The 27,633-nt window shown below is 44.0% G+C and overlaps 2 protein-coding genes across 17 annotated transcripts in view; one reads left to right on the plus strand and one right to left on the minus strand.

Moving 5' to 3' along the window:
• The window catches only part of LOC143208599 (ELAV-like protein 1), an 88,123-nt gene that overhangs the window by 54,706 nt on the left and 5,784 nt on the right, over positions 1–27,633 (minus strand). The gene's annotated exons all lie outside the window — the stretch shown is intronic.
• LOC143208603 (cytosolic carboxypeptidase 6) lies at positions 18,775–26,352 on the plus strand. The gene is made up of 7 exons (XM_076423130.1): positions 18,775–18,832; positions 20,093–20,457; positions 22,560–22,996; positions 23,395–23,598; positions 23,953–24,176; positions 24,401–24,596; positions 26,008–26,352. Exons 1-7 carry the CDS (start codon positions 18,775–18,777, stop codon positions 26,312–26,314), a joined length of 1,791 nt encoding a protein of 596 aa, XP_076279245.1. The 3' UTR covers positions 26,315–26,352.

The raw sequence follows: 27,633 nt of genomic DNA on the forward strand, positions 1-27,633 counted from the left end.
GAGGGGATGAGGAGGAGGAGGAGGAAAAATCCCGGCGACGACGCGCAGACGCGGGAAACGCGACCCGAGATCGTGACGTTAACTCGTTGGCTAGGCGGCGATCATGGGGATCCTGGAGCTGGATCCAGGGTTCGCAACCTGTGGGTCGTGACCCCCAACAGGGTCGTCGGAGCGCTAGACGGTGCGCTACGTGGATTTTTAACATTCGATACGTTCTCCTGGTGCTCTTACTGTCCTGGAGATTCGGGAAATGTAGGGACGGTTCGGGATTGTTCGATTATTGAGAGAGGGTGCTGGGAAATACTGCTGAGAAGTAAAAATTTGAGAAATATAGAGGAGATTGCGGATCGCTGAGTTACCGTAGAAAGGTTGCTAGAAATGTTGCGGAGCTTTAGAAAGTTTAGAGAATGTTGATAGTTGCTTTTGGGGTCGTTGCAGAGAGAGAGAGGTGGTTAATAACGTTAGGAAACTCTTTGGAAGTAGAACTTGGGTGATTTCAGCTGATTCAGAGAGCTGGAAGTTCGAGAACTATAGAAGAGTGGTAGTTGTGAAAATTGGGCGAACGTAGACAGCCTCGATGGCGACGAAGGGGAGTTGCTAAAAACGTTGAGAGACTCTCGGGAACAGAGTTGGAACTTGGACGGTTCTAGCCGTAGTTTCCGGAGGCTCGTTAGCTGCTCCAGCTATCGGTTAATCGATAACCGCGAGGTATTGAACGGAAGGAGACCGTCGAGGGTGTTTCGGAAAAGTTTTGCAACCCCCCAGAGCGCTCGGATACGAGAGCTCGGGTGGATCGCGAAGAATCCCAGGATACCGGCGATGATCGAAAGGGAGCGTCGAATGGAAGAAGGGACATGGAATCGAGAGGGCGGTTCTGAATCAGACGGTGGCGAAGGGTCGCGAAGAATGGCGGCTTTCTTCGGAGACCCTTTGGACCTTGCAGAATATCACCGATACCCGATCGAAGGCTCGCTCGCGGTGAACAACAGGCAAGGGTTGCGAAAGGCGACCATGAAATCCAACGAACCATGGAAACGTGGCCGGTGCACAGGTGGCGGAGCACTGAACTGGAAGATTAACAGGTTCGATGCCAACGATGCTGCTTACGACAGGGATTTCGCTGTTTATCGAAAGACAGGCGAATCGATCGGCGCAAACTATTATTCAATCCTTAACGCTGGACGATTATATCAGGCTTTAGCATTTCATTTGCTCGTTTTCTTTGCAACATCAAATTGTTTCAAAGGTTCGGTTACGTTTGTAAATGTTGCAACGCATAATTTATTTCCATAATCTACTTAGCAAGAATCGATACGAAATGGATTGAGGTTCACTTTCAAAGTCCACTTAAGGGTTGAAATCACGAAATGAAGAGAAGTTGGAAACTGAATATCCTCATCGAAAACATTAAACGGAGCGTCGTCGTTGCGAAATATTTCACCGAAACGAACGGAGGCAGTGTGTTAAAGCCTGCAAGAAATCATCCCCTGGCATCCACCTCGCATCCAACCCTAATGACAGCAGGCGCGGAACTCTGTACTCGTTTCTAAATTTTTTCAGCGAGGAAATGCCGCAGAAACGCTCGAGATTAAAAGTTCTCGTGTCTCGACGCATCCAGCCACGTCCACCGAAATAAAAATGATTGCTAAAATATTTATACAGGGTGGTCGATAACTGGCAGTGCAACTGCGTCGGGAGAGCGTGGTGGCCGAGCTATTAGTTATCGGATTAATTATTCATTCAAAGATACCTCGCTGGAAAGTTTCGCGTTCGATCAATTAAAACGACAGGAACCGTTCGTAGAAAAATTCGTGGAATGGAACATTTTCTAGAATAATAGAAATGATCGTAAGTTAATATTCTGTTCTGCAATACTTGGTCACCCGGTAGAATAAACACATATCTGAAACGTAAACAAACCCTCGCACGAACAAGTTGTATTTTATAGTTTCTACGTATTTTTGAATAGGTTCGTAGGTTGCATCGCTATTTAGCGACCACCCTGTGTAAATCTTGGAACCTGTTTAGTTACGCGACTCGTCACGCGAAGGTTAATAAAAAAAAGGGCAATAATTGCACCTACGGTGAGCGAGGCTGCGCGGAGTAAAAAGTTACAGTGCAACGACGTAAAAACTTAATGAGGGGGTTGCGTATGAATCTCATCGGGGGTGTAAAAACACGGTCGGCGTGGTACGAGGCCTCGTTAAGCCGTGGAACGATAAATCCAACGTAAAAATATATTCGACTGTTCCCCGTAGCAGCGGAGTGGTTCTGGTGGTCTCGGCGCGCGCTGCCGAGGGGGTTGATTCGAGGGGAAGAACGAGCGAGAGAGAGAAATGGACAGACGCGGGGGAGTGGGCGCGTGCGCAGGGCTCGTGGCTCGAGGCTGCGAAAGGGGGAAAGGAAATTCAGGCTCGCGAGTAGCGAAAGACACGGCTGGAAACGGGGTTTGCCGGCGAGGGGGTGAAACGGGGTGAGAGAGGGTTCGGCTGGCTGGTTGGCAGGGAGAGCCGGAGAGCTCGAGGACGCAGGCGCCACGCTGAAAATGGAAACCTCGTCCCAAGGGTTGACCTCCTCCCCTCCTGCACAAGGGTTTTCGACCGTGCGAATGCGGCCAAATTTTCCCCGTGCCTTTACCACCGCATCCTCCCTTTGCCGGCTACCCCTCGCGCGCCCCTCCCTCGTGACCGCGTGCACGGGATATTCACGAAATTTTCCGGAAAGTTAAGCCTGTGCCCGCGCCTCCAAAAATCCGCTATTGTATTCGGCTCCGCGCCGGCTAATCGTTTTGACTTTTTCACTTTCCTCACCCTCTTACCTTCGCTCCCACCTTCCCTCCGTTTTTCCCATTCTGCCCAGGGGGGGAAAGGAGGGTTTCTTTTTTGCCGTCCGTTGTGGGTATAAAATATTAGAGAAGGCTCCTGAGGGGAGATCGTGGAATGGGGAGAGAGGTGTGCTACCTGAAGAATGTGCATTCATCCTGGGACCGTGTAACTCTAGCTACCCCTTCGACGGTGTCTTGAGAGAGGGCACGTGCTTCGTAAATGGATCCACGTGCCTCCGGCTTCGGTTAATCAAACAATGCGGACGCGGTAACGCGTTCAATGAAATCGCTTATCGTCCGGCGAATAAAGGCACGGATCCACGCGGCCGTCTTTCGCCGACTGCGGATGTTGCCTGCGACGCACAGCGAACGATCTGTCCATAGACATTTTTCTAGAGACGATAACGCCTATAGAAGCTTCGATCTTTCGTCCACACTATTATACATAGTAATGCACACAGCACACTTTGCTTTCGAACGTCTGCACTCGAGTAACGACGATTACCGTACTACAACTCGAGAACAATTCTCACATTATCGACCTCGAAATTTCACAAGAGGATTCGTTTGAGTTTGTCGAATTGATTTTCGAAAACAATCTTCCTGCTTCAAGATCATTTTCGGACTCTGTAACATAGTATGTAGTTCAGACAGTTGGTCTTCGATACGTGAAGCAAGTGTCGATACGTTAACGAGTACACGATAGGGCTGTTGCTTTAATTCGAAGGTCGAAGATTTTGAAGCTCCGCAGGTGATGAGTAGACTGCGGATGTTTATGCAATTTCCAATTTTTGTAGGCAAAAATCATTGAATTAAATTGAATTTCTATCTTTGAATTTATATAATTCGTTTACACATAGCAAGTATGTCAAAGTTTTATTGGTATTACCCGGTTTTGTTGAACAATTACTATAGTTTACAGTATTTTACAGACGCAAAATTGCTCTGGAAAATGGTCCACATTTGAATCGAAACGTCGAGAACAATTTAATTTGCAAAATTGCTTAGTGACTAACATTTAATCGAACCTGTGGCGCCGAAATCATTAAATTGTTTATTTGTAGGCAAATTTCCAAAAAGTGGAATCATGTAAAATGTTATTTTCAGTGGTACAGTCGTCTTTGTAGATCTGAGATAAATAAAAATCGTACTAAATTCTGTGGAATGTTACTTTCTAACATTTTTTGAAAATTATTTGAAGCCACAAATGTATGAAGATCCGCAGTCTAGTGATGAGAATCGAATTTTCGAAGCTTCGAAATTCGAACCTACCTAGTAAATTATAAGAGGATTAAAAGAAACGGAGTTTCGAAGCTTTGAACTTCGAAATTTCGCTGCTAAGTTATATTCGATACAATTACAGGCACTCCTACATTTCGAACAAAAATATGCCACCACAGCTAAAAGATTGATTAAATTACAACTTCATACGATTCGAAGACTTCGAAACGTATTGTTAGTAGACTTCAGAGTTCCCTTCGTTTCTTCGAATCCTTCGAATCTTCGAGAAGCTTCAGAGAAGTAACAGCCCTCGTACACGCACGATTTATCGAGACCTCTGTTCTACGTTGGAATTTCTCCGATTGCTTTCGAGGACGCGAGACACCGTGCGTATCTTATCAACGAATCGCGCCTCGGCGTTCGATCGATGCCGGGCCACGCAGTCTGCCCACGTGAACGTCGCCGTCCACGTTATTACAGATGCAACGAATCATAACGAACGCCACGCGTCGGACACAGCTCGCTAATGACTCAGTCCGGGATTGCGAGCGCGAATCGATCATCGGCCGGGCGAAATAATTGCCTGCCGCGCACTGGTCCCTGGTTGTGTATCGCGCGCGTTCGCGTTCGCATTTGCATTTTGCGGGAGATACAAGGTAGAACGATGAAAACGCCGTGCTGGGAAATGAGCTGCCCGGCTGCCCAGCGAGGGGTTACCGGAGAAAGTGTAGTACGGAGGGGCAGAAGGGCGAGCAGGGGACGAGACGGAAAAAATGTGGGGATGATAATCTAATGGTAAATAGCATACATATACGAGGACAGACTGGCGCAAGGGCGTAGACACAGAAAAATTGGCACCGTCGCAGACTCTGAACTGCTATAGTATGTCAGGATCGTTGTCGGGAAAAACGCCGCGTGTCACAATTTCATAAAATTTGAATTAACGCATTAATTGAATATTACAATGTAGGATATTTACCAGAAAAAAAGTCATAAAAACAAACTCGGAAGGATCAAACAAATAATGCAATTTAACTTCCAAATTTTAAACGACAATATCCCAAAAGTGACATGCGGCGTTCTTCCTGACAACCACAGATTTATTTTATGGCGAGTCTTGAAACATAGACGGCAATTTGATAGCACAAAGTAGATATTGAGTAAAAGGCAGTTTTCTATTGGCAGGTGACTTAATGACGCGTCTCTTGGGCCGGAGACAAAAAGTGGGCGGGGTTAACGGGGGTACGGGAAAATACGAGACTGGCGCATGGGCGTAGACGCCGAAAAATCAGAGCTGTCGCAGACTCCGAAATATCGGGTGACGAATAACACCTCCGCTGGACCGGGACGCAATTTTAAAAATTTAGAATGCAATTTTATTTAACAGCGGGACTGGCCGACTTCCTATTGGTTGGCAGATCAATGACACCTCCTCTGGAACGGAAGCAGAGAGAGGAAATAACGAGAAAAAATTGAACATCGTTTTTTTTCCCTTGCAAATAAAATCGCGACAGTGTAAAATTAATGAAAAACTGTATTCGACAAAAGAGGGCGCCTGTTTTACGAGTGTTAATTTATTGAAACATTCAACCGGAGACTTACGAGTAACATAGAACTTCATTAACGTCTAGCGGCCTTACTATTCCACTGATCCTGGGAGTTTTATTAACTGCACGGAAATCGTCAGTTTGTCGATTGAGGGATGAAGCGCGGCTAAGAGTTGCTGAAAGGAAATGATCAAACCGACTCACGAGCATAACATGAAAAACGAAATAAATCGCCCTGCAAGGAGACAAATTAACATCCTCTTCGCTCTAAAACGTCTCTGAACGATTCTCCCTGAAAGAAACGCCCTTATCAAAGCGCGCCTCTTCTCCCTACCTCCCAATTTTCACCTTATAATTCCGCTCGAGAGCTACGACATGCGCGTGACCGGGTGAAACGTTCTTCTTGGGGACTGATCGACATTTCGTCGAGGTGAAAAGACGGACAGACTGTCTAGCTAGGGGATGAGACTCATCAATCTGAAGTTTATAACTACATTTTCGGCTGATAATTCGGGCCGAAAGATATAAAATGCACGTGACCGGATGAAATGTATTCTTGGGGACCGATCGAAATTTCGTCGGGATAAAAAGACAGCCAGACAGTCTCGCCGTGGGGGAGGAGACAGAGAAAGAGAGAGGGAGATGCCTCGTAAATCCAGAATGCCGTCTCGGGCAATTTATAACACTCCTCCTCTTTATCCCGAACTTCCGTTTCGTCGAGTATCCTGGGAACAGAGAGCACCTAGCCCAATTGTCCCCTCTTCCTACGCCATTGGGCGTGGGGCGGCGAGAGGAGCTCGGTGCCCAACGGCACAGGGGTTTCGAATATCGATCTCTCGCCTTCTCTTCCAGTCATTCACTCTCGCGACCGGCTCTGACAGTCTCCTGCTCGCTCGCTCGCTCGCTCTCTCTTCTCGCGTCTCGCTTCCTCTGCCAGGCTACGAACAGGCTGATGGGGTGCAGGGGGCGCGACGGGCGCGAAGGGTTCACCAGGAAGTCCCAGCCATAACCCAGGAGCGGAGGACATTCACTGGAAACGAGCAAACACACGCCTACCCGCGAAACTTGCTCCCCGGCTCTCGAACATCGAAACTTTTCGCAACGAGACTCTGAACTTCCACCGCGCGAAAACGCCGCCGGAATCGCTACGTTGCTCGATCTTCGCTCGACGAACTGATTACCATCTCCTTCGATCTATAAACTGTTTCTCTAGAAGACTGATTTCCATGCTCGTATATCAAGTACGGCGAACTTCGGACTCATGAGGCACAGCAAAACGATAGTCACGATAAATACGATGAGATTCAATTTAATTATATTCACCGTTCCCGAATATGACGGACATCTATAAGGCAATATATATATGTACAGAATCCCGGGACTGGCGTTGACCATACCATGTATCGGAGAATTGATTGTCCAGGGATTCTCGCGGACGCACGATGTTAATATTCTTACAGTCTAGACATTACTTCATATGACCAGCATCTTTGTTTTACGGAATTACGTTATGGGTTTTGTCCAGCTAATTAGCATTGATCGGAACCAGAGTTGTGCTAATTCAATTACACAATTGAATTACATTGTATTTCAATTATATAGCAATTCGACTACGTCGTAACTGAATTACATAATCCAAACCTTTCAATTGATTCAATTACTAAGTATTTTAATCAGACGCGAGATTGAAATACGATATAATTAAAATACAGCTCTCCAAATTATTGCCCAGATCTTGGAAGAAGTGCGATATATATTTTTATGTCTTTCTTTCGTATACTTGTTTACTATCTGTGCGACGTAGTTTCTATCCCTCGTCCTCCTTCATAGTACGTAATGCTATTTTATAATTGTACACAAATTGCAATTACGAATTACATCGTAATTTAATTGAATGAAGATCTTAATTATAAATTACAATATGACTGAATTACAACGTAATTCAATTACTTTGTAATTAAATGTAATTCCTGGAGTAATTCAATTGTAATTCTGCACAAATCGGAACACTGTGGGACGATATCGGTAAGAACGAGAAGTAGATGGTGCGAGAAAGACACCTGCAGCGGGAGCTTCCGACAATTGGTGGGGCTAACTCGTGGCCTGTACATCCGAACAGAAATTTTTTCGGAAACGGACCGGTAAATTTGAGTTCCGGAGCATTGTGCGACGTGGAAATCGAGACGTCCCTCGTCCGTAGTAACGCGTTAACACGGTTAGGCGTTGGTAGGGCGGAGGGAGGGCCTGTTCTCAGCCCTCTGCGAGCAGCTTCCCGCGATTCAATCCATCTCGCGACTGCGCCCGAGCAGCTCGAGTACGGCTCGAGCCTAGCCAAAGATAGATATGCATGACTTAAGCTCGTTTCGCATGTTGCACGGAACATCGCGTGGACCCGGGAACGAGGCTGCACACGTGCACCAGCCGCCCTCTCCACGGAGACGAGCGCACATACACCCACGGCACACCGACAGACAATTCTGCACCCTGATAATCGACCGGTTGTTATGCGCGCGGATTAGGCGGCTCCCGGTCCCGGATCGCGTATTAAACGCACGTCAGCCTCGTTAGCAGTTTTGCGGCCCGGGAAATCACGAGCCTCCCTCGAAATCGAACGGAAACGCCGCCGCCATCACCGCGCTAGGAAAATCGGCTCCGACGACTCCGAAACCGTTACGGACCGCTTTCGAGGAAAATAGAGTAACCGAATCGGTCTCTATTCAACGAGCAAACTTCCGCCGAGCTAATATTTGAGCGGCAGTTCTCTCTTCTCCGGCCGGTTAATGGATTTCAAGTTACCGGATTACCTATTCGACCCTGACACGACTCAGCTTTTAGTAAACTCGAAGTTTGCGCGAAGAATAATTACAGTAATTTCCTGTCAACGACCGAAGTTTTCTACGATGTTCAAGAACGTAAAAATGTACACTCATCGTGCCATTCGCCAATAAAGAATTTTTAAAAAGAACTTGAAAGTAGGTACCCGGTTAAGATGCGCGAAGATGTGTCTGCAAGTATTCGATTTGCAAAAATTCCTATTTTTGTAGGTTATTTTATGAAACATCAGAATGAGGCCAAGGTGAAAATAACTAACAGTGTCATTATTATTATACCGTAGTGTTCGATGTGCCTTCTCTTTTGTCCTGAATGCACGAAGTTAATCTGACAATTACCTGTAGTTCTTGAAGTTTCAAGAAAACGAACAACACGGGGTGTGCGGTTGAAAAACGAGGACAAGGTAGAAAATCGAAAATCGATCTCCATGGGCCGCCTGCAATTCTTTGACTACCTGTCGTTTACGCTGAGTACAGAAAAATCGACGAGGAAGCGAGCATTTCGAAAACGCGGAAAAGTGAGAAAATCAAAAATCGATCTCCATCGACCGTCTGCAATTCTTTTACTACCTACTGTCGTTTACGATCAGTACAGAAAAAATCAACGAGGAAGCGAGCATTTCGAAAACACGGAGAAGTGAGAAAATCTAAAATCGATCTCCATGGACCGCCTGTAATTCTTTTACTAGATGTAGTTTACGTTAAGTACAGAAAGAGCTTTCTAGAGTTAGCACAGACGACGAAGCAAGCCTTTCGAAAACGCGGAAAAGTGAGAAAATCGAAAATCGATCTCCATGGACCGCCTGCAATCCTTTTACTACCTGTCGTTTACGCTAAGCACAGAAAAATCGACGAGGAAGAGAGCATTTCGAAAACGCGGAAAAGTGAGAAAATCGAAAATCGATCTCCATGGACCGCCTGCAATCCTTTTACTACCTGTCGTTTACGCTAAGTATAGAAAGAACTTTCTGAAGCGTTCGAATACCGGCAAGTCCGTATGCCGAGCTTCGCGGGGTCATAAATCCCGTTCCGCTTGCTCGCGACGATACCCGGGGCTTTGTCGATCTTACAGAAGTAACAACGACTAGTTAAAAATAAATTCTACTTCTGGAAGTTAACACTTTAATATTATATATATTTTCAACTTAACAAGGTACAAATAAAGGCGAGGTTTCAGGTAAAGGTTTCGTTGTTCTCGGTTCGAGGGATTTTCGAGATCTCATTTTCGGTGTCGCGCTGTGTATAAAGACAGCTCGGAATCTTTACCTATTATAATATAAAGGGGCGCCATGGTAAAACTATGTCTAGAGTATGCAATTAATTGGGTGCGAAAGATATGGGAAAACGATACGAAACTAGGATCGCGCTGACAATGGGTTCGCTCACGAGGAGGTCTCGAAGTGGTGTCCAATGACACCCAAATCATTCTGAGACCGTTGCGTCGCGTCGAGTGTCTCGCGCTATTGCAGCGGACCGTGTCTAAATAAATATAAATCTCACGTTCGTTCGGTCTGCTTGAGACCGAACAATCGATGTCCATGGACCGTTTGCAATTCTTTTACTACCTACTGTCGTTTACGCTAAGTACAGAGAAATCGACGACGAAGCGAGTGTAAGGAATATCGAAATAGCGAACATCGAGAGCGGGCAGCGTGCGACTCGACAGCGCGACGCGTACCCTCCAGGTAAAAACCTAGAGCACATTTGGGGGTGCGGGTAGCGAACACGCTGGCAACAAGGTGTCCTTAGAGGACTAGAATTTACGTGACCGATCATTAAGCTCAGAGATCATTAATAAATCGCACTCTTAGCGGACGGCTTCGCCGTCAATAGTTGTTCTCATTTATCGCCCACACCAGTCATCCTTTTACCTAACATATAGATTATAGATTTAGTCAATAGACTATCTAAATAGGTGCACACGGTAGTGCACCAACCAAGTTCTCGCACTACCTCCTTTTACGCGAAACAACTTAGCCGTTTTTTGGAGGCTTATAACTCAATATTGTCTCAATAGCGACAAAACATGAATCTTCCAACATTAGTAGGTTCCGAGATATAGGACCTCAAAAATCGCTAAGTTTGTCACTGACTGACTGACAGATCATCAAAACCTTTTGGGTACTTCCCATTGACCTACAAGTTTGAAATTTGGTACATAGGTCCACCATATCAAACACTCAAAGGAATAATTATCAAAGTGTGAAATTTTACACCTGATCGGTTTCTATAGACGGTGAGGAGGTTTACGATAATCTTATCGTCTAAAGGCGGGACATGGCGAGTGGCCCGTTCCTGCGGATGCGCGGCGGTCCTCGGGATCATTCTTTGTGATTCTTTGTGCGGTCGTATAAGGCATCTGACGTGTTTGCTTGAAAATAAAGAAGTTGGTTCTTAACACCGAAGTGTTTCCTTCTTATTATTAATTTTCTTACACAGTGTTGAAGGATTTTAATAATTTATTACGTCAATTCTCGTTAACGTACAGAAGATAACTGATTATTTATAAAACATTAGAAACGAAATACAGCAGACATTCAATTCTCACGCGCATTCATACATCTTCACACACATTCACACTCAGAGATGCCGCTGTTTCGATTCTCGATTCTCCATTTCTCGATATTCCCACAGTATTGAAAAAAAAATTACGAAATAGGTACATAGGATAGAACATAGCATATACTTACATAAGTATAAGTTTTATTAGCTTCAAAGTCGCAACAAATACTGATGAAAAAAACAATCGCTCTAACGTAAACAAAAGAAACTGCACCGAGCATCGTTTATAGCGGCGCGGCGGGGGCAATCTTCGATACATTGGATTTGGATTTTGTCTTGTAGATAAGAAAAGGATTTTTTTCTTTGATACCTACTTAATAATTGATGAAATTTCAACAAAAATTGATGAAATCTCAACTAAAACACCCTGTAAACAGGAGCCCAGTTCCTATGGCCGTAAATAGTTGTGAGATCAAACAAAATACGGCCAAGTTCGTTAGCTTAGAAATACCTCTTGCAATACTGAAAAAAACGTTTGTAAAAATTAGTTTAAAAGAACGCTATTTAATTTTTAAAGAGTTACATGGAGGGCTAAATTATTCAAACTCGGCCGTTACTTTTTAAACCAATGGCCATAAAAGGTGTTAGGTAGCGGACAAGTTTGAATAATTTAGCCCTCCATGTAACTCTTTAAAAATTAAATAGCGTTCTTTTAAACTAATTTTTACAAACGGTTTTTTCAGTATTGCAAGAGGTATTTCTAACCTAACGAACTTGGCCGTATTTTGTTTGATCTCACAACTTTTGTACGACCATAGGAACTGGCTCCTGTTTACAGGATGTTTTTGTCGGGATTTTTCCTACATGAGCCTTTCGAAAACGCGGCAACGTAAGAAAATCGAAAATCGATCCCGCTGTACCCCCTCCAGGGGCAACGGAGGGTGCAACGAACCCGGTCGAGGGCACGAGACAGGGTTAGTTGAAATCGTGGAAAAGAAAAGAAACGGTCGCGGGGTCGTAGGTGCTCGGGCGTTATCGATTCAACAATGCCAAGGAAACCGGTGGGCGGAAGTGCCGGGCCGGCCAGTGTCGCCGCTGGTCCCCGAAGTTGTGGCTCTAGCGTGGACCAGTTCGGGACAAGTCGGTCCTCCGGCCCGCTCTCGATATGTCTGACGCCGAGGAGACTGGTACGTACATGCCCGATCCGTCTTCGAGAGTTCGTAACAAGCTTTGGAAACCGGGGCTGGTTTTCGTGACTAGATCGCGAACAGGTTAACACGTAACCACCGCGTATTCGCGCGCAATTTACCATCCACAGACACACGGGGAGACGGATACGGACACGGACATGTACACCGACACGTACATACAGGCACACAACGATCCGATTGTATCTGGACGTCGCTTCCGATGGATCTCCAGTGATCCGTCAAGTCGATCGACGAGTCACGCGAGGATCAACGCGCAGCCAGATATCGCGCGCTCCCGCACACCCTGACATTTGCCTCAAGGTGGTGCTCGCCGAAGTCCGCTCCAGCTAGCACGACATATCGCCGTGAATTCCTGCGAATCGCCCTTCGAAATCGTTCCAGAGTTACCTCATGCGCTCGTGCAACCTCCCACGAACACCTAATTTCCGCCCGAGATCAACGTTCTCTCGCGCCGATCGTTATTAGTTAGTCCAATTTTCACCGCCCGCAGGATTCGGTTACACTCGGGAAACGGCGGCTCGCATGACAACCTCGCAGACCAACCCGTCCGTGATCCGAACCATGCTCATCCGTTATTCGAATTTTTTCTACGATTTTTTTTATTTTTAACCGAATCGAATTCCGCAAATTCTGTCCGTCGAATCGTGAAACCGTGGAGAGTGTAACGCGCGGGAATTTATTCGATAGAGCGATTTATTCGTACGCGAGCACGGACAATGACCGGTCGAAATCTCGATAAATTCATATTCGTAATTTATACATATGGAATCAATTCCAGTCGCTTCGGCCACTCGATACTTCCAGTGCCGGACAACAGTTCTGGCACTCCGCCAGATCATTTTACGAACGTTCTCGCTAATATTTTATTGCTGAAGTCGTTCTTCTTTGTGGGCAGGGCAGATTTCATTGAAACTGCGATGTACAGTAAGGAGCATAACTGATTCCACACACTTTAAATCAGAACAACTTTTTTATGAATGGACCAAACGACTTCAAGTTCTCTGTAAGGCCAGAAGAATTAGTTTAGTAAATGATGTGTAAAAATTATGTTGGAAAAATGCATTTGGACGGAATTGTGGAAAATAATAGTAAAAATTGATTTTTACAACTTTTTTTAGCTGGGCCAATAACGAGAATTCAACAGATGTGTCTGGTCAACTGGTATAAATTATACACGCTCTGAAACTTTCATTGAAATTAGTTAATTGGTTTACGAGTTATAATCGACTATCGAATAATCGACTAAAAATCTTGAAAAAATGCCATTTTTACCAGTTTTGATCGTTTATAACTCGTAAACCAATTAACCAATTTCAATGAAATTTTCGGAACGTATACAATTTATACGAGTTGACCAAACACATCTTTGAAATTTTCGTTATTGGCCCAGCTAAAAAAAGTCGTAAAAATCAATTTTTACTAGTGTTCTTCACAGTTCTCCGACTAAATGCATTTTTTCAACATATTTTTTAGACGTCATTTACTAAACTGATTTCTCTAGTCCTACAGAAAAATTGAAGTCGTTTGGTCTATTGATATAAAAGTTATACTGATTTAACGTGTGTGGAATCAGTTATGCTCCTTACTGAATAAAAGCGACGCGGAAAAATATGCAAAATTTCGGCGAGTAGAATTTTACCGGAAAAGTGAAATCGTCTGATGTCTCGCGAAGATGGGATTTACTCGTGAAAATGTCCATTAGTTTTCCGAAGCGAGCAAGGACGTGCGAATTAAGGCAGCTTCTCTTTTTAATATGACAGTGCCGGTCTTTTGAAAGCACGAAGGGGAGATCGAGCCTCGTGCAAAGAGTTTCGAATTAAGTTCGATCAAAGCGAACGGGAAAGTTTCTTCGAGAAATATCCCTTAGCGTAACGACCGAAGTTACCGTTTCCTCCCGGGACGGGGATGCTAATAGCCGTGAAGGATTTAGCGCGAGTTTAGCCGCGCATATTATTGTGCGTCCTGTCCTCCATCTTCCCCCTCCGGCTGATCTCTCTCGCGTCGATTGTTCTCGGACTCTTCTGGCCGGCCTCTTTGTCTCACTTTTAATTGCTCTTCCCAACCGTCCGCTCCGGAGCGTCCTCAAACCTTTCTTCTCTCTAATTCTCTGAGAATCTTTCTCCGTTCTTTTCGAGCCACCCCCGGACACCCAAACGTAATCGCAACGAAACGACACATTTTTTTCCCGGCTGAATCGCGAAAAAACTCTCACCAAAGGGATGAGAGTGGTTCTTGTCCCGTTGCGGGCAAGGAGTTGCCACTGTGGAAGTCACTCGTGCCCTTTCGCCCGTGAAACGAGGGTAATAAGCTTCGAAAATTTTGTCACTTATAAACCGAGCACCCTCCCGGCGGGCACTGTCAACTTCGGACTAAGGGAAAACAATTCGAAACTGCAACACTAACTTCGCCGGAAGCGTATTACATTCTCGCATAATTCTTAAAAAAACGCTAGGTTCGCGGAGCACTAAATCTTACTAAATATTTTACAGAACTTTACAAAAGCAACAAGATGTGTCTATGCCGAAAGAAATAATTGTTTAACGATTCCTCACGGATGCATCTTTACAATCTCAGTAGTTTTGACGGGTTTGATAAATCTAATGTTAAATATCTTAGCAATTTCGATAATTGGAAAATCAAAAATCTGAAAGAGTAGCTTTCAAAACGGGTACCTCTAGAAATTGGAAAAATGTTCAAAGTCACAGATATTTTTGATTATCCCCTTTTCAAGGGAATTTTTAAGGGTCGTCGATCAGGTGTTCCTCCACTTTTGAAGGAGAAACGAGTCACTGTCGGTCACTAACATTGACTATAGCCGCAAAGTTCACGAAGCTGGTTTTACCCTCCGCCACTGTGAATCATTGATAATGGAACTGTGCAATCTTCACTGGGAAGTGCTATAAGCTCGGGACAGTTCAATGCTTAAACTGCTCTTTCTTAGTTCGCTCCTTCGTTGACAATAAATGTATAACTTCCAGCTATCGGATTGCGTCATTTACGACAATACGACACATGTGGCCGATGGAAATAGCTACCGAGCTGTCTGGATTTAGTCGGACCATAGGTTCATGGCACAATGCTGACGTGTCGTCAATCTCGAAGACTATAAATGTGATATAGTACAACTGCGTGAATTTGTTAAATGTCCTGTGATGCCCTGACCAAGCTGAGAACTATAAAGACAATAAGTTCATACGGTATAGACTAAGGTATTCCTAATACACACACACACACACACACACCCATACACAGAGATATGTTAAGATATTGTAGTGTGTACGGCGCCGCCAGTATGACGAGCAGTGTTGTTGGACGGCCGACGGAATCGGTCGAGACATCCAAATTAAATCGTGTACCGCAACTTGGACCGAAAGTGTCGTTGTTAGAGATCTTTATGCATTTATGAAGAAATTGGCTAGGTGAAATATAAAACAATGAAAAATTGGAGAAATCTAAAAATAATGTTACGTTGTTTTCAGATGTGAAAGACTATTAGGAAATGAAATAAATTTTTATTTAACTCTTGCTGCCCTCAATCGCTGCTGAACATTTTCATTTTGCATAAAGATCCGGAGTCTAGTCATTATTCCACAAGTCCAATACGAATAACGTTGGCGAACAAGACATTCTAGAAAGTCCCATGAGAGTCGAGAGGTCCTTTAAGGAGGGAACCCTTCAAGAACTTTTTAGACCGCTCTCAGACCTCGCGTGGACGTAGGGTCCACAAGGGTTTGTAGAATCTTCCTGTCAAGCCTTACGCGACACCTCTGTAGCAGCAATACAAGGAGATGGTTCTCGGAGAACCTTTAACAGCCGTGAGAAACTCAGATACCCGAGGGATTTTAAAGGGCTGCCCTGAGACTTTGAACGTAAGAAGTGTATATGTATATCTAAGGGACCTTGCTTTTTAACGACCTCGAGAAGGCATCACTCGAAAGGTCACATCCTCCGAAGAGCCTTCTGCAAGGTTCTTCGGGAAAAAGCCTTGCAAGAGAATCCTCCGAAGACCTTCAAAGGGTTTGTAGAAAAACTCCTGAGGGTCCTAACTGAGAAAGACACCTTTTTGAAAGAGAGACCTGCTACTACTACTTCTTGAGAGTTCGTGCGAAGATCTACTACTGGAGAAAGGCCTGGCCTTGAAGGAACTTCGAAGGGCTTCGGATGCATCTAGGTGACCTCGATAGCAGTCCTAAAGGGTTAAAAAGATAGTCGAAGAGTCTAAGAGAGTTTGTAGAAGAAACCAATTAACTTTAATTAACAGAAGGTCCCAGAAAAGTCAGAAGAATGGAGGAGTGACCGGGGTTCGAACCTGAGATCCTGATATTAAGACGATCGTGCCATAACCAGCATAGCCACCAGTCATTTGGCTTTTCCAAATCTTCTAATACTACTTGAAAAGGCTTTGATCAAATGGATCATCCTCTCTCAAAGTGTTGCAAACGCGATAAAGATATTATACCTTGCCTAATATGTTTTCCACCACGAGTTTTTAAAAATGATTGATTATAAACAAATTCGTCGCTCATATTTGAACTTCTAACTCGACCGATATATTTTACGCTAGCTAATTCGACACTGTACTTAGATCAAGGTTCAATAACCTGTTGCCGTACACGTACAATTACCCCGTATCTTTCAATCTCACGGGGGTGCATGAATCCCTCTAGTATTTCCGGAGATCTAGAGCGACTAGGCGGTGCACACACATTCCCGCGACTATTCCGCCGAGCCAACAGAAACTTCCGAAAACCATTCACCGGAGAACTTTTACATTCGGTCGGTTTCGTGACCAGAAGCAACAGCGTCGAAAGCGGGCGGCCGCGGCACGTTCTCCTGTTCCCACGTGATCGCGCGGAGATTACAGAGGCAAGAAGACCTAGATACGTACGATATCAGGACTGGATCAGCACGGTGAGCCATTTCCATAAAACGGGTTGAATTTATTCCAAAATTTTCATGTCGTCAAATAGGGTGAAATCAGGGCTATTCGTAGGCTTATGTTTGAACGACATACACCGAACAAGGGACAGGCTTGGAAACCTTCAATAAAATCAAGAATATCCTCAAAACGCTTTCCAAGAATTCGTCCGTTTCTTTTTTATGGAATCTTGACAATATTTTTTTTTTAGATAATTATCCCAAAACGATCGGAATTGTACGATTATGCTGCTAAATAATGCAGTTATTTAACCTGTAGTATCTGCCTGCAGTTAGGTGTCAAGAACTGGCATTTATGAAAAAAATGTGTAGGTGAGACACAAAATAGTAGAAACATCGTGTCCGGATTGCTAGCACACCCGACCAACAGTCATTGTCACGTTTAATTCTTAATTCCGTTCCACTTTAACTTCTAAACCGTGCTTAAACCCAAGTTTTACAATTTGTCACGCACCCCCATAGTTTTAAGGACTTTCTCCATCATAAATAAGTCCGAGCGAATGCCCTAGTCCTTCACATCCTTCACATCTGGTTTTACTCCAACTCGCCAATCCTCAGGTCATCCTTGTCCCTGCATTTTCTTTCTTTATTGCAATTTCCAGCCTTTCCTCTCTTCTGTAGTTTTCCCTTTCCTTAAACACTGTCTCCCATCGCTCATTTCTTGTACCCCCAAAAAGACATCTGGTCAACAGCAAAGCGTTTTTCAAAAGATCAGATTCTTCTCAACCACCGAACGAACATCATCTTACGTTGTCACACCAAACTTGTACATAGTAGTTGATTATTAAAGGAGAGTTCTACTTAGATAAGTGAACTGTAATTTAAAGTGTCGTACTTCACTATCAATATCACATCATCAACCACAATATTCAACCAGCCCTCACGAGATTAATTTTTCGTCGAGCGCAGCGGGGTTACGATTGAACCATTAATCGAGTCCAATCCCGTACACATCGGATGAATTTAATATTACTGGTGCATTATTTACAACCTATTCAAACGATTACGAGGAGAAATCAATTTTGATAAAACTTCGTTTTCTTGTAATTTTTATTTTTCATAAAGATCCGCACACTACCAACGATATTGCCTTTCGAAAAGTGATGAAATTTGTGCCAGAATCAAAGAACTTTCGATAGAAATGTTATTCTGCAATGTTTCAAGTTTAATTTAAAAAAAATCATCGCTTTACCATATCTCATTTCTATCGAAAGCTCCCTGCTTTTGTCACAAAATACATCGGTATCCCCATTGTGCGGCTTGGCGCGGCGTGGGTGGATCCACCCGCTCGTTATGGACCCGTTTAATTTCGATTCCGATCGGCTCACGAGTATGTGACGTGACCACGGAACGACTCTCGGGGCCGTTTTGATCGCGGGACGAGCTGTCGAGGCGGCCACGAAGAGATCTCTGACGCGTGGCAGCCACGCGAATCAGCCGGCACGGCGCGGCAACCCGATTCCCTGACTGGATAGAACCGCGCGAAATCACGAACACGGCCACCGAGATTCCTCGCACGAGAACCGACACGAGAATTAGCCGTAACGTGCTGATCCAACGGCACGAGCGGTCGTTTCAGAGTTATCCGCGTAGGTCGTAGGTGGAAGCGGAGCACCCACCAGCTCTCGGCAAGGCTTATTCGGAGTCAGTCTATTCGCGCGTCTTCTGCCCGGTGGATCAGCGAACGCTGTCCTCAGAGGATGGCTCTCGGAGAGGGCCGCGACCCTCTCGAGCACACCAGCCTCTATCAAAGAAACGGTTCGCAAATTCGCCATCCTCCTTGCCGATCTATTCGTCGTGAAATCGATCCTCGAGACTCCTTGCCGATCCAAGACACCTTTACACGATTCGCCGCGGCGTTTAAACGATACTCGTTTCTTTGCCTTCACACGATTCGGTTTTAAACGATCTCCGTTTCAGTTTGAACCCCTTGCCGTCACATTTTCTTAAAAGTGGCAGTGATTAAATCGTCTTTATCCCGGAAAATGTCGTAGAAGAGAAAATAAAATTTATATCTTTCGTGTGGCTACATTTATTCTATTCCTTAAATATTGATTACTAGACTAACTAATAATTTCGGCGCGGCGTTTAAACGATCTTCGTTTATTTTCCTTCACACGAGTCGGTTTCAAACGATCTCCGTTTCAGTTTGAACCCCTTGCCGTCACATTTTCTTAAAAGTGGCAGTGATTAAATCGTCTTTATCCCGGAAAATGTCGTAGAAGAGAAAATAAAATTTATATCTTTCGTGTGACTACATTTATTCTATTCCTTAAATATTGATTACTAGACTAACTAATAATTTCGGCGCGGCGTTTAAACGATCTTCGTTTATTTTCCTTCACACGAGTCGGTTTTAAACGATCTCCGTTTCAGTTTGAACCCCTTGCCGTCACATTTTCTTTACAGTTGCAGTGATTAAAACGCCTTTATCCCGGGAAATGTCGTAGAAGAGAAAAGAAAATTTACATTTTTCGTGTGGGTACGTTTATTTTAATGCTTAAATCTTCGATAATGTTCGTAAGCTGCAACTAATACATCGATGTTCTTAAATTAGTTTAATTTGTCCACTGTTCTAAATTGCAACTGCCTGTTTTTCTCATAAATGCATAAAATCCGCGGTCCATCGATTACAAACGAATCAAGTTTGATTTCATCTAAAAAGAAAGGCGTAACATTCATATTTGTTAGACTTTGATCAAATAATCTTCGTCGCGAGTCTGACTCGTTAAAATACGGCAAGGGGTTTAAACGAAGTCTTGTAAGTGTTGAAATTAGTTTTTAGAGTATCGTTTACTGGCAAGGTTTGAAGATTGAAGTGTCCATCACCGTTTCGTTGAAGCTCGAAACGATCTCAGTGCATGAACTATGCCCGGAAATGCGCGGATGCTAAAGAATCGGGAACCTTCGAGTTCTCCTCGGAAGCTTCCACGGAATTCGGAAAGCTTCGTGGGGAATTCGGAGAGGAATTCGAAAGTTGGAAGTTCGAGCGCTTCAGCTGGAAAATTGGTGTTGCAGATAGCGAGGATAGCGATACGGAGGGAGGTTTGGGCAATGTGAACAAGATGATCATGCGACCTCCTGGTCACAGCGGGAAGGCGAAGAAGGGCCACATCTGCTTCGACGCCTCTTTCGAGACCGGCAACCTGGGCAGGGTCGACCTTATCTCCGAGTTCGAGTACGATCTGTTCATCAGACCGGACACCTGCAACCCCCGCCTACGACTGTGGTTCAATTTCACCGTGGACAACGTGAAGGCGGAGCAACGGGTCGTTTTCAACATCGTCAACATCTCGAAGAGCACGAACCTGTTTCGGAACGGAATGACGCCGTTGGTCAAGAGCAGCACCAGGTCGAAATGGCAGAGAATTCCCAGGGATCAAGTAAGTCATTACTAGACTGCGGGTTCTTATGCAAAATGAAAATCATTCTTTTCTTACTCGTTTCAGTAAGTCAAGAATAATATAAAAGTAGTTTGAAATTCTTGAAATGATAAAATCCGCAGTCTAGTCACTGCAAACTCTAAATCATCGAATCGTGCCAACGAAAAATTTTGGTAGAATGCTAGTCTAGATATGTATCAGCTAAAAATATCGACCTTCAAATAACCTTGCGGATAACGTCAGATAATACATTCATCGATACAGCGATGTTAACCCTGGCAACCTTTAAAAAACGATGTTTGGATCCACTTTGATTCAGCATTTCAAAGGCAAAGTCTAACTATGTGCTCAGCTCCCGGTGAATTAAATTGGAGACTGTGCAATCAAATGCAAATGCTCAGAAGAATTGATAAACAACGGCTTTAAGCGAAACTGGACGCAAGCATTGGCGCCGGTAGAGTCGTCGAAAGCGTCCACTATCGGGAGATTGAATAATACATCCTTTTGTCTGCAACATTTTCTTTCATCGAAATTCCATTTCTTCTTGCGAGTCACGCGTCACATACATCGGAAGTAAAGTATTATAAACTGCTGAGGACTTATGAGAATGTTCAGAAATTGGTCTGCTAGAGGATCGCTGTTCAGCGAGTCTTGTGGCGGTGGTTTCGCTTCGTTTTTGCTGCTTTTTTAAAATTTGTTTCCTGTACTTAGGGTTGCCAGATCTTCTATATTTGATACGAGTCTTCTATATTTGAACTTGATCTTGACATACCTATAGGAATTTTCAGAAACCTTTGTTTGAATAAAAAACTTTAAAATGTGCTGTGTACCTCTTTTACTTGAACTCCTATATGTATTTTGAGCCTATCTCATATATACATAATTGCAGTTTTCAGTACTTCTTCTATATTTGGATAAAACATTTCTGGTAAACATACCTGTACTCGTCATTAGACAACAAAGTGTGTTTATTATTAACCGCGTAAGTCTGCAGCCAATAACGACAAAGCGTGCGACGGATACATGTAACCGTTGCCCGAAAGGTCGTGGTTTGTTGTCCACAGATTTGTTTATATCCGGAGAAGTAAAATAAATTGCCCGTATAGGTGATAGCTGAACAGCAATGTATTGTCAGTGTCTCATAATGTGACGCGGGACAGGACAGGGGCAAGAGGAGCGAAGGTCACCGTCACGCGATGCGATACACCTGAATTAGTAGTAGTAGTAATCTTCTCAACAAATAGCGGGAATACTTGTGACTCAATTGTGTGCATTCTGTTTCGCATTCCTTGCGAGTACCACGTTATGAGACGTCAACAAAAATAGAGTATTCCTCGTCCACGAGAAAATGTCCACACTACCTGACATCTCCCCCACTTCGCGTTACAAGTATTTCGCAATATCCTGAGTCGTTCGCCGAAGAAAACAAACGGACCTATCGACTGTGACTGGATAGAGCGTCGCGGTCACGACTTCCCATTGTCCTTTCAGAACCTTACGTCCCTACTACGCTACAGTAAAGTCGCGATCTAGCTCCCTGAGGATTTTAGGGATGGGATCAATTCCATGGGTTTCGATTATTACTTAAAAGCAATAAAAATTTCTATGATTATACTTGAAAAGTATTCATTGTATACAAGTAGTTATCGAACCTCGGAATGAGTACTTACAAGTTTCGAAAAGATACTTATAAGTACTTCGTAATAATTCTAATAAACTTCGTTTATAAGTAATCGAAACTTTCACAAGTAGTACTCGAATCTTGGAAATCAAAACTGCATAGTAGGTTTTAAGCACTTTCTTTATTAAATTCGTAACTATTTAAGAATAATATTTCATTTACAATACTTTGGTCGCTGCTCGGAACAGGCGATGGGATCTAGATCGCGACTTTACTGTAGAATTCAGGGGGTAGACTCATATCTAGGATTTCCAGGTTGCGGAATATGCCTTCTCCTTTCTCGATAATGCAAAAATGGGGTCTTCCAGTAGTCAAAAATCCTGGAAACGAGTCCACCACCTTAAGAGTGAGGACACTGAAATTTCTGCCACCTTCTCGTTGACGCAGAATACTAGAGGATTGTCAATTTCTCGCTACCCAGGTGTTCTACTACAAGTCGGCGCAGCACCAGAACCACTACGTTCTCAGCTTCGCGTTCTCGTTCGACCGCGAGGAGGAGATCTACCAATTCGCGCTGACCTATCCGTACTCCTACAACCGCTACCTGGCGCACTTGGACAACCTGTGCACGAGGATCGCGTGCACCAAGCGGGAGACGCTGGCCACGTCCATACAGAAGCGGAAGATCGAGCTGATCACGATAGCCTCGAACCTGGACGACACGCAGGAGCGTTCGAGGAAGGTGGTGGTGATCTTAGCGAGGGTTCATCCGGGTGAATCGCCCTCATCTTTCGTCTGCCAGGGCCTGATGGACTTCCTGGTCAGCTGCCATCCCATCGCTCAAGTCCTCAGGAACTATGTCGTGTTCAAGATTGTTCCGATGATGAACCCCGACGGAGTTTATCTCGGAAATTACAGGTGAGCGAGTCTGTACAGGGTGCTCCAGGTTCTAACAGTGACACATCGTCGGAATATGGATATAAATAAGGCAAAAATGTTATACGGGCCGAACAACGTTGCCGAATTCGTTGCACAACACTTTTTGTTATTTAGCCTTATACTATACAGTGGGTGTACGAAGTATTCGTACAACTTTTTCAAAATTGGACCCAACAGCTCAAGTCTTTTTTTGAGACGTTAGCAGGATTGGTTTACTAGCTAATGTGTAAATAGTCTCTTTAAAAATTGTTATCGGTCGCAATTACGAAGGAAAAAGTAAAGATTTTTTAATTTTCGCTGTTAGACAATGTGTTGCTGTTAGAGCACACCCAGCAGAATCCTTCGGCATGTGCAAAACGAATCGATCGGCTTTGAAGATCCACAGCTCTGGGCGCAGACCTGAACCGAGCGTGGAACAAGATATCCGACTGGCTACACCCTGCTCTGGTGGCCATCAAACCTATGCTGAAGAACCTGGACAAGAACTCTCGGACCCCTTTGGACTGTGTGTTGGATCTACACGCGCACACGAACGCTACTGGACTGTTCGTCTATGGGAACACGTACGACGACGTGTACAGGTAACTGAGACCGGTTCTTCCGACTCCGAACACTAGTCGTGATTGTTCAAATGGCCTGGTCCCTGAGCTATTCAGACAAAAATTAACGTCGTAATATTTCGACGTCTGTGATTGCGGGAGTGAAGCTGTGTCCACACTGAAGCACCATCGAGCTAATTTTTTCTAGCGAATAAAAGTAGAAGGCAACAAGAGGCGACAAACTATAACTCGATGATGTTTCAGTGTGGACATAGCGACATAGCGACAGCTGTTGGAACAGACCCACTCTAGTTTTCGCTAAGTTGTTCCTCAGCTCGAGCTTTAATTTTCAATTTGCAAACGACGCTATCTAACCGACGGCTGCCAGCCTCTCAGGTACGAGAGGCACATCGTTCTACCGAAGTTGCTGGCGCAACACGCCGAAGACTACGAGATCGGGAACACGATGTACAATCAGGACTCTCACAAGTCCGGGACCGCGAGACGCTATCTCTGCTCCATTCTGAAGGAGCACGTCAACTGCTACAGCATCGAGGTGTCCATGTATGGGTACAATAGGAAGACGGCGTCCGGGATATTCCCGTATACGGAGGAGGGCTGTATCCTTTTGTTCTCATCCCTTTTTATCCCGTTTACTAAGGGGCAGTCTTCCGAAGTCTGTCGTAAACCAATTTCGCAAGTCTAACCCCTTCGAGGGTGCTAACACTGTTTCTTCAAATACGTTTCAACGTGTGTCTGTTCGAAGCGTTTTGAAGAAAAACAACGTTCGAGCGATTCAACTCCAGAGAAAGTGTAGAATCTTAACTAAAAAATCGTATTGTAGATTATAGAATAGGTCGCAATCTGGCCCGCGTGTTCTTAGAATACTACAAACTGATGGGCCTGATCCCAGCTGGTCTTCCCGATCAACCGTCCATGAAAAAATCACGTCAATCCAGACCGAGACATCGAGTTCCCAGAGAGCCCCGGCCAAGGACCTCCAGGACACCCGCTCCTGTGCACTTCGCCAGCATCCACGAGTAATTAAAACCGTTTCGATCACCTTAGAAAATCACCGAGTAATTTCCACCGCGAAAACAGCTAGGAAATCGGGAAAAATTTAACGAGAGAACTGTGCTCTTTCTGCTGCAGCACGAGTCGAACATTTCCCTATCTCATTTCGTATTCCAGGGACAGAAACGCCGACGCACCCTCGTTACATGTTACTAGAGGATCCTAGAGCGTTTCATTGTCTGGCCTGTACTTGTCTCTTTCCCCTTGCCTATTTCCCAGGCAGCTTTCCACGAGACAATGAGCACAAGTCCCGCTATCAATAAAACTGGAAAATGTTCCGCTCGGATTACATTTTGCCCGGTGGAGAACCGGCTCGATCTTTTTACGCCTGAACGCGAACACTTATTTTCAATTAGACCTTCCGTTCAACATTTTCTACAAATTGCTGTAGCATTATTCAAAATATTGTTTACATTATTGAATATATCCGTATCTAATCGATTGCAGATAGATTTATAAAATCTCAAAAATCGAGTGAAATAGAGCTCAATCTTTTTATTCAAGCAACGATTTTTAATAAATAAGATATTTTCCCTTTTGTGCGATAATCTTTTGCCAAAAAGAATAAATAAGAAAGTATTTTATTGATGAAAATTCATCGCTTGAATAAAGAAATTCGGTTTTATTTCACCTTAGAATACCAAAATTACTTTCTTGCCAACCCAATAGATCGGAAGAAATATTTCATTTTCGAGTTAAAATAGCTCCGATTGCAAACGTTAAGAAATTATTGAAGAAATTTCTACACTCGAGTAGGTGTTCGTTAAAAAGTAGAATACCATTCACGTTTAACACAAAACCATACAACAACCGGTTTCTTTAATTATTGAAACTATAAAGATGCTTCCGTCAGGAATTATTCAATACACATTTCTTCATTTAATCACGTGTTATTATAAAAATGATGAAAGATCTAAATAAGTTCAATCTTGCCATTTTTATCAAACAATGTGTGTATCCGACACATCTTGTAGCCGGTACGGTTAGTGTTAACACTAAACCTACCACTGCCGGTCAAATGACCGGTTTTATAGTTCTCATTTCATAATTATTGAAATTATGAAGTTACTTACGTGGAAATTGATTCGATAAAATTCGGTATCCAAGCAAATATTGTTGTAAAAATTGCAGAAAATCTAAATAAATAGAGCCTCGTCATTTTTGCAAGCTGAAATATGTTAATCGCTTTTGGTGATCGGTAGGCTTAGTGTTCATGCTTGGTAGATTTGGTGTTAAGAGAATTATCGTCTTTTTGAAAGTGTCTGTACTGTACGGCTTAAGGGTTAATACGTAGCGAGAAGATCGCGTAGAAGGGGTAAAATGATCGAACAGTAGGAATTTGAGAAGGAAACCGGAATTCACGGGTTCGATCGGCAGATACTTCCAGGAGGAGGCAGCGGTGCCGCCGGCGAGCGGCGGTTACCGATCAATGAGCGGCACGCGGATGAGCCAGCTTGGGACCGGAAGTGGAAGTGGAACGGGCGTCGGCGGGTGCAGGAACCGGAGCTACAGGTTCCGGAGCCCCGGGGCACCGCTCGTCGGGGTACAGCCTCTGTCGAGACATCCCGTTGAGCCGAGGCTCACCATTATCGATTTTAATCAGCTGACGAGGGGCGGTTTGGAGCTGGCCACCAGCAAGAACAGGGCAAAGGTGCCTCGCAAACCAGCTAAGACAAACAGATAGCGACTCCCTATTCTCGCTGCTCCTCCCGAATCCTCCAATCGACAGGTAAACTGTTCCGTCTACGTACTCCTCGGGATTCGACCGAAATTACTAGATCGTTCCGAAAGCAATTTCGTTTCTCATGGAGAGATGGCATTGCTTCTATTTGTTACTACTAGACGGCGGATTTTATGCATTTATGCCAAAAATTAGTAGGTGTAACGTAAAACAGTAAGAATAAGGAATAATTTAAAGATACTGTTATGTTATATTCAACCTATTAAATATATTAAGACATTAAATAAATTTCTGTTTCACTCCAGTTTGTTGTAATTCGTGTAAAAAAATTTTATTTTGCATAAACATCCGCTGTCTAGTTATTACCTAAAATCGTGATATATTCTAACCTCCCAAACATGTTTTTGTCATTGCATTAAATATGCAAAATCAAAGTTACGTGGTATCAACGCTAGGGTAAAAATGCAGTGCACGAAAGAAAAAATGGTGTGCTGTGCGTGAACAGAAGATTATTGACGCCACAAGGAAAAATTCCTTTTAGTGCAGCAGGATTATTGAAAACATTATTAATAGGCTTCCGGTAGATAAAGCGTTAATATCCGAACCAAACTGATGAAAATCGGGATCGTAAGAATTTTACATCTCGTAAAAAGGCCATATGAATTGCTAATGAGATTAGAATGTTCTCTGTGAGGGGCAGTCGAGTGCAGAGGGTTAGAGGACGGAAACAGAGAAAACCGAGACAGTTTTCTATCGAAACTCGCGCGGTTCGTCGCTGAACTGAGCGGAGGTGTTGCCGCAAACGTAATTAATTTACTGTTTTCGCGAGCGGTCGCGTGACCGAGGCGACAAACGACGGAACTTTCCTCGCGAACTATAATACAGGCCTCGTTGGAGTAAGTTATCATTACGAAAGACTCGAGCATTGCTCTTTCGCTCCATTTAATGTTTCCTCGGAGAAAGATGGTTGCAGCGAATTTTTACGCGATCGTAAAGATGCACGAAGAAGAAACTTCTTCGAGTGAAACTTCTTTCTTATATTATTTCTAACTTGCTAGAACGTTTAACTCTCGCGTGACCACTCGTAGTTGCTTCTCAACTTTTTATGTTCGAAAGATGTCGCTGCAAATTTTGATGGGACAAAGTTTTCCTATGCATTGTAATCGCAAGCTCTGTGTACGGTGAAACACACATGATTCCTAAAGAACTCTTTGAATTGTCGGATAAGGTAAATTCGATACTGTAAATGGTTAAATGCCGGCACAAGAGTAAACGGCAACTTGTTAACACTATCATTGCAGACAGAATTAAAGCACAGAATA

Source organism: Lasioglossum baleicum, chromosome 5 (genome assembly GCF_051020765.1).
Source record: "Lasioglossum baleicum chromosome 5, iyLasBale1, whole genome shotgun sequence".
In the NCBI taxonomy this organism is placed as follows: Eukaryota; Metazoa; Arthropoda; class Insecta; order Hymenoptera; family Halictidae; genus Lasioglossum; species Lasioglossum baleicum.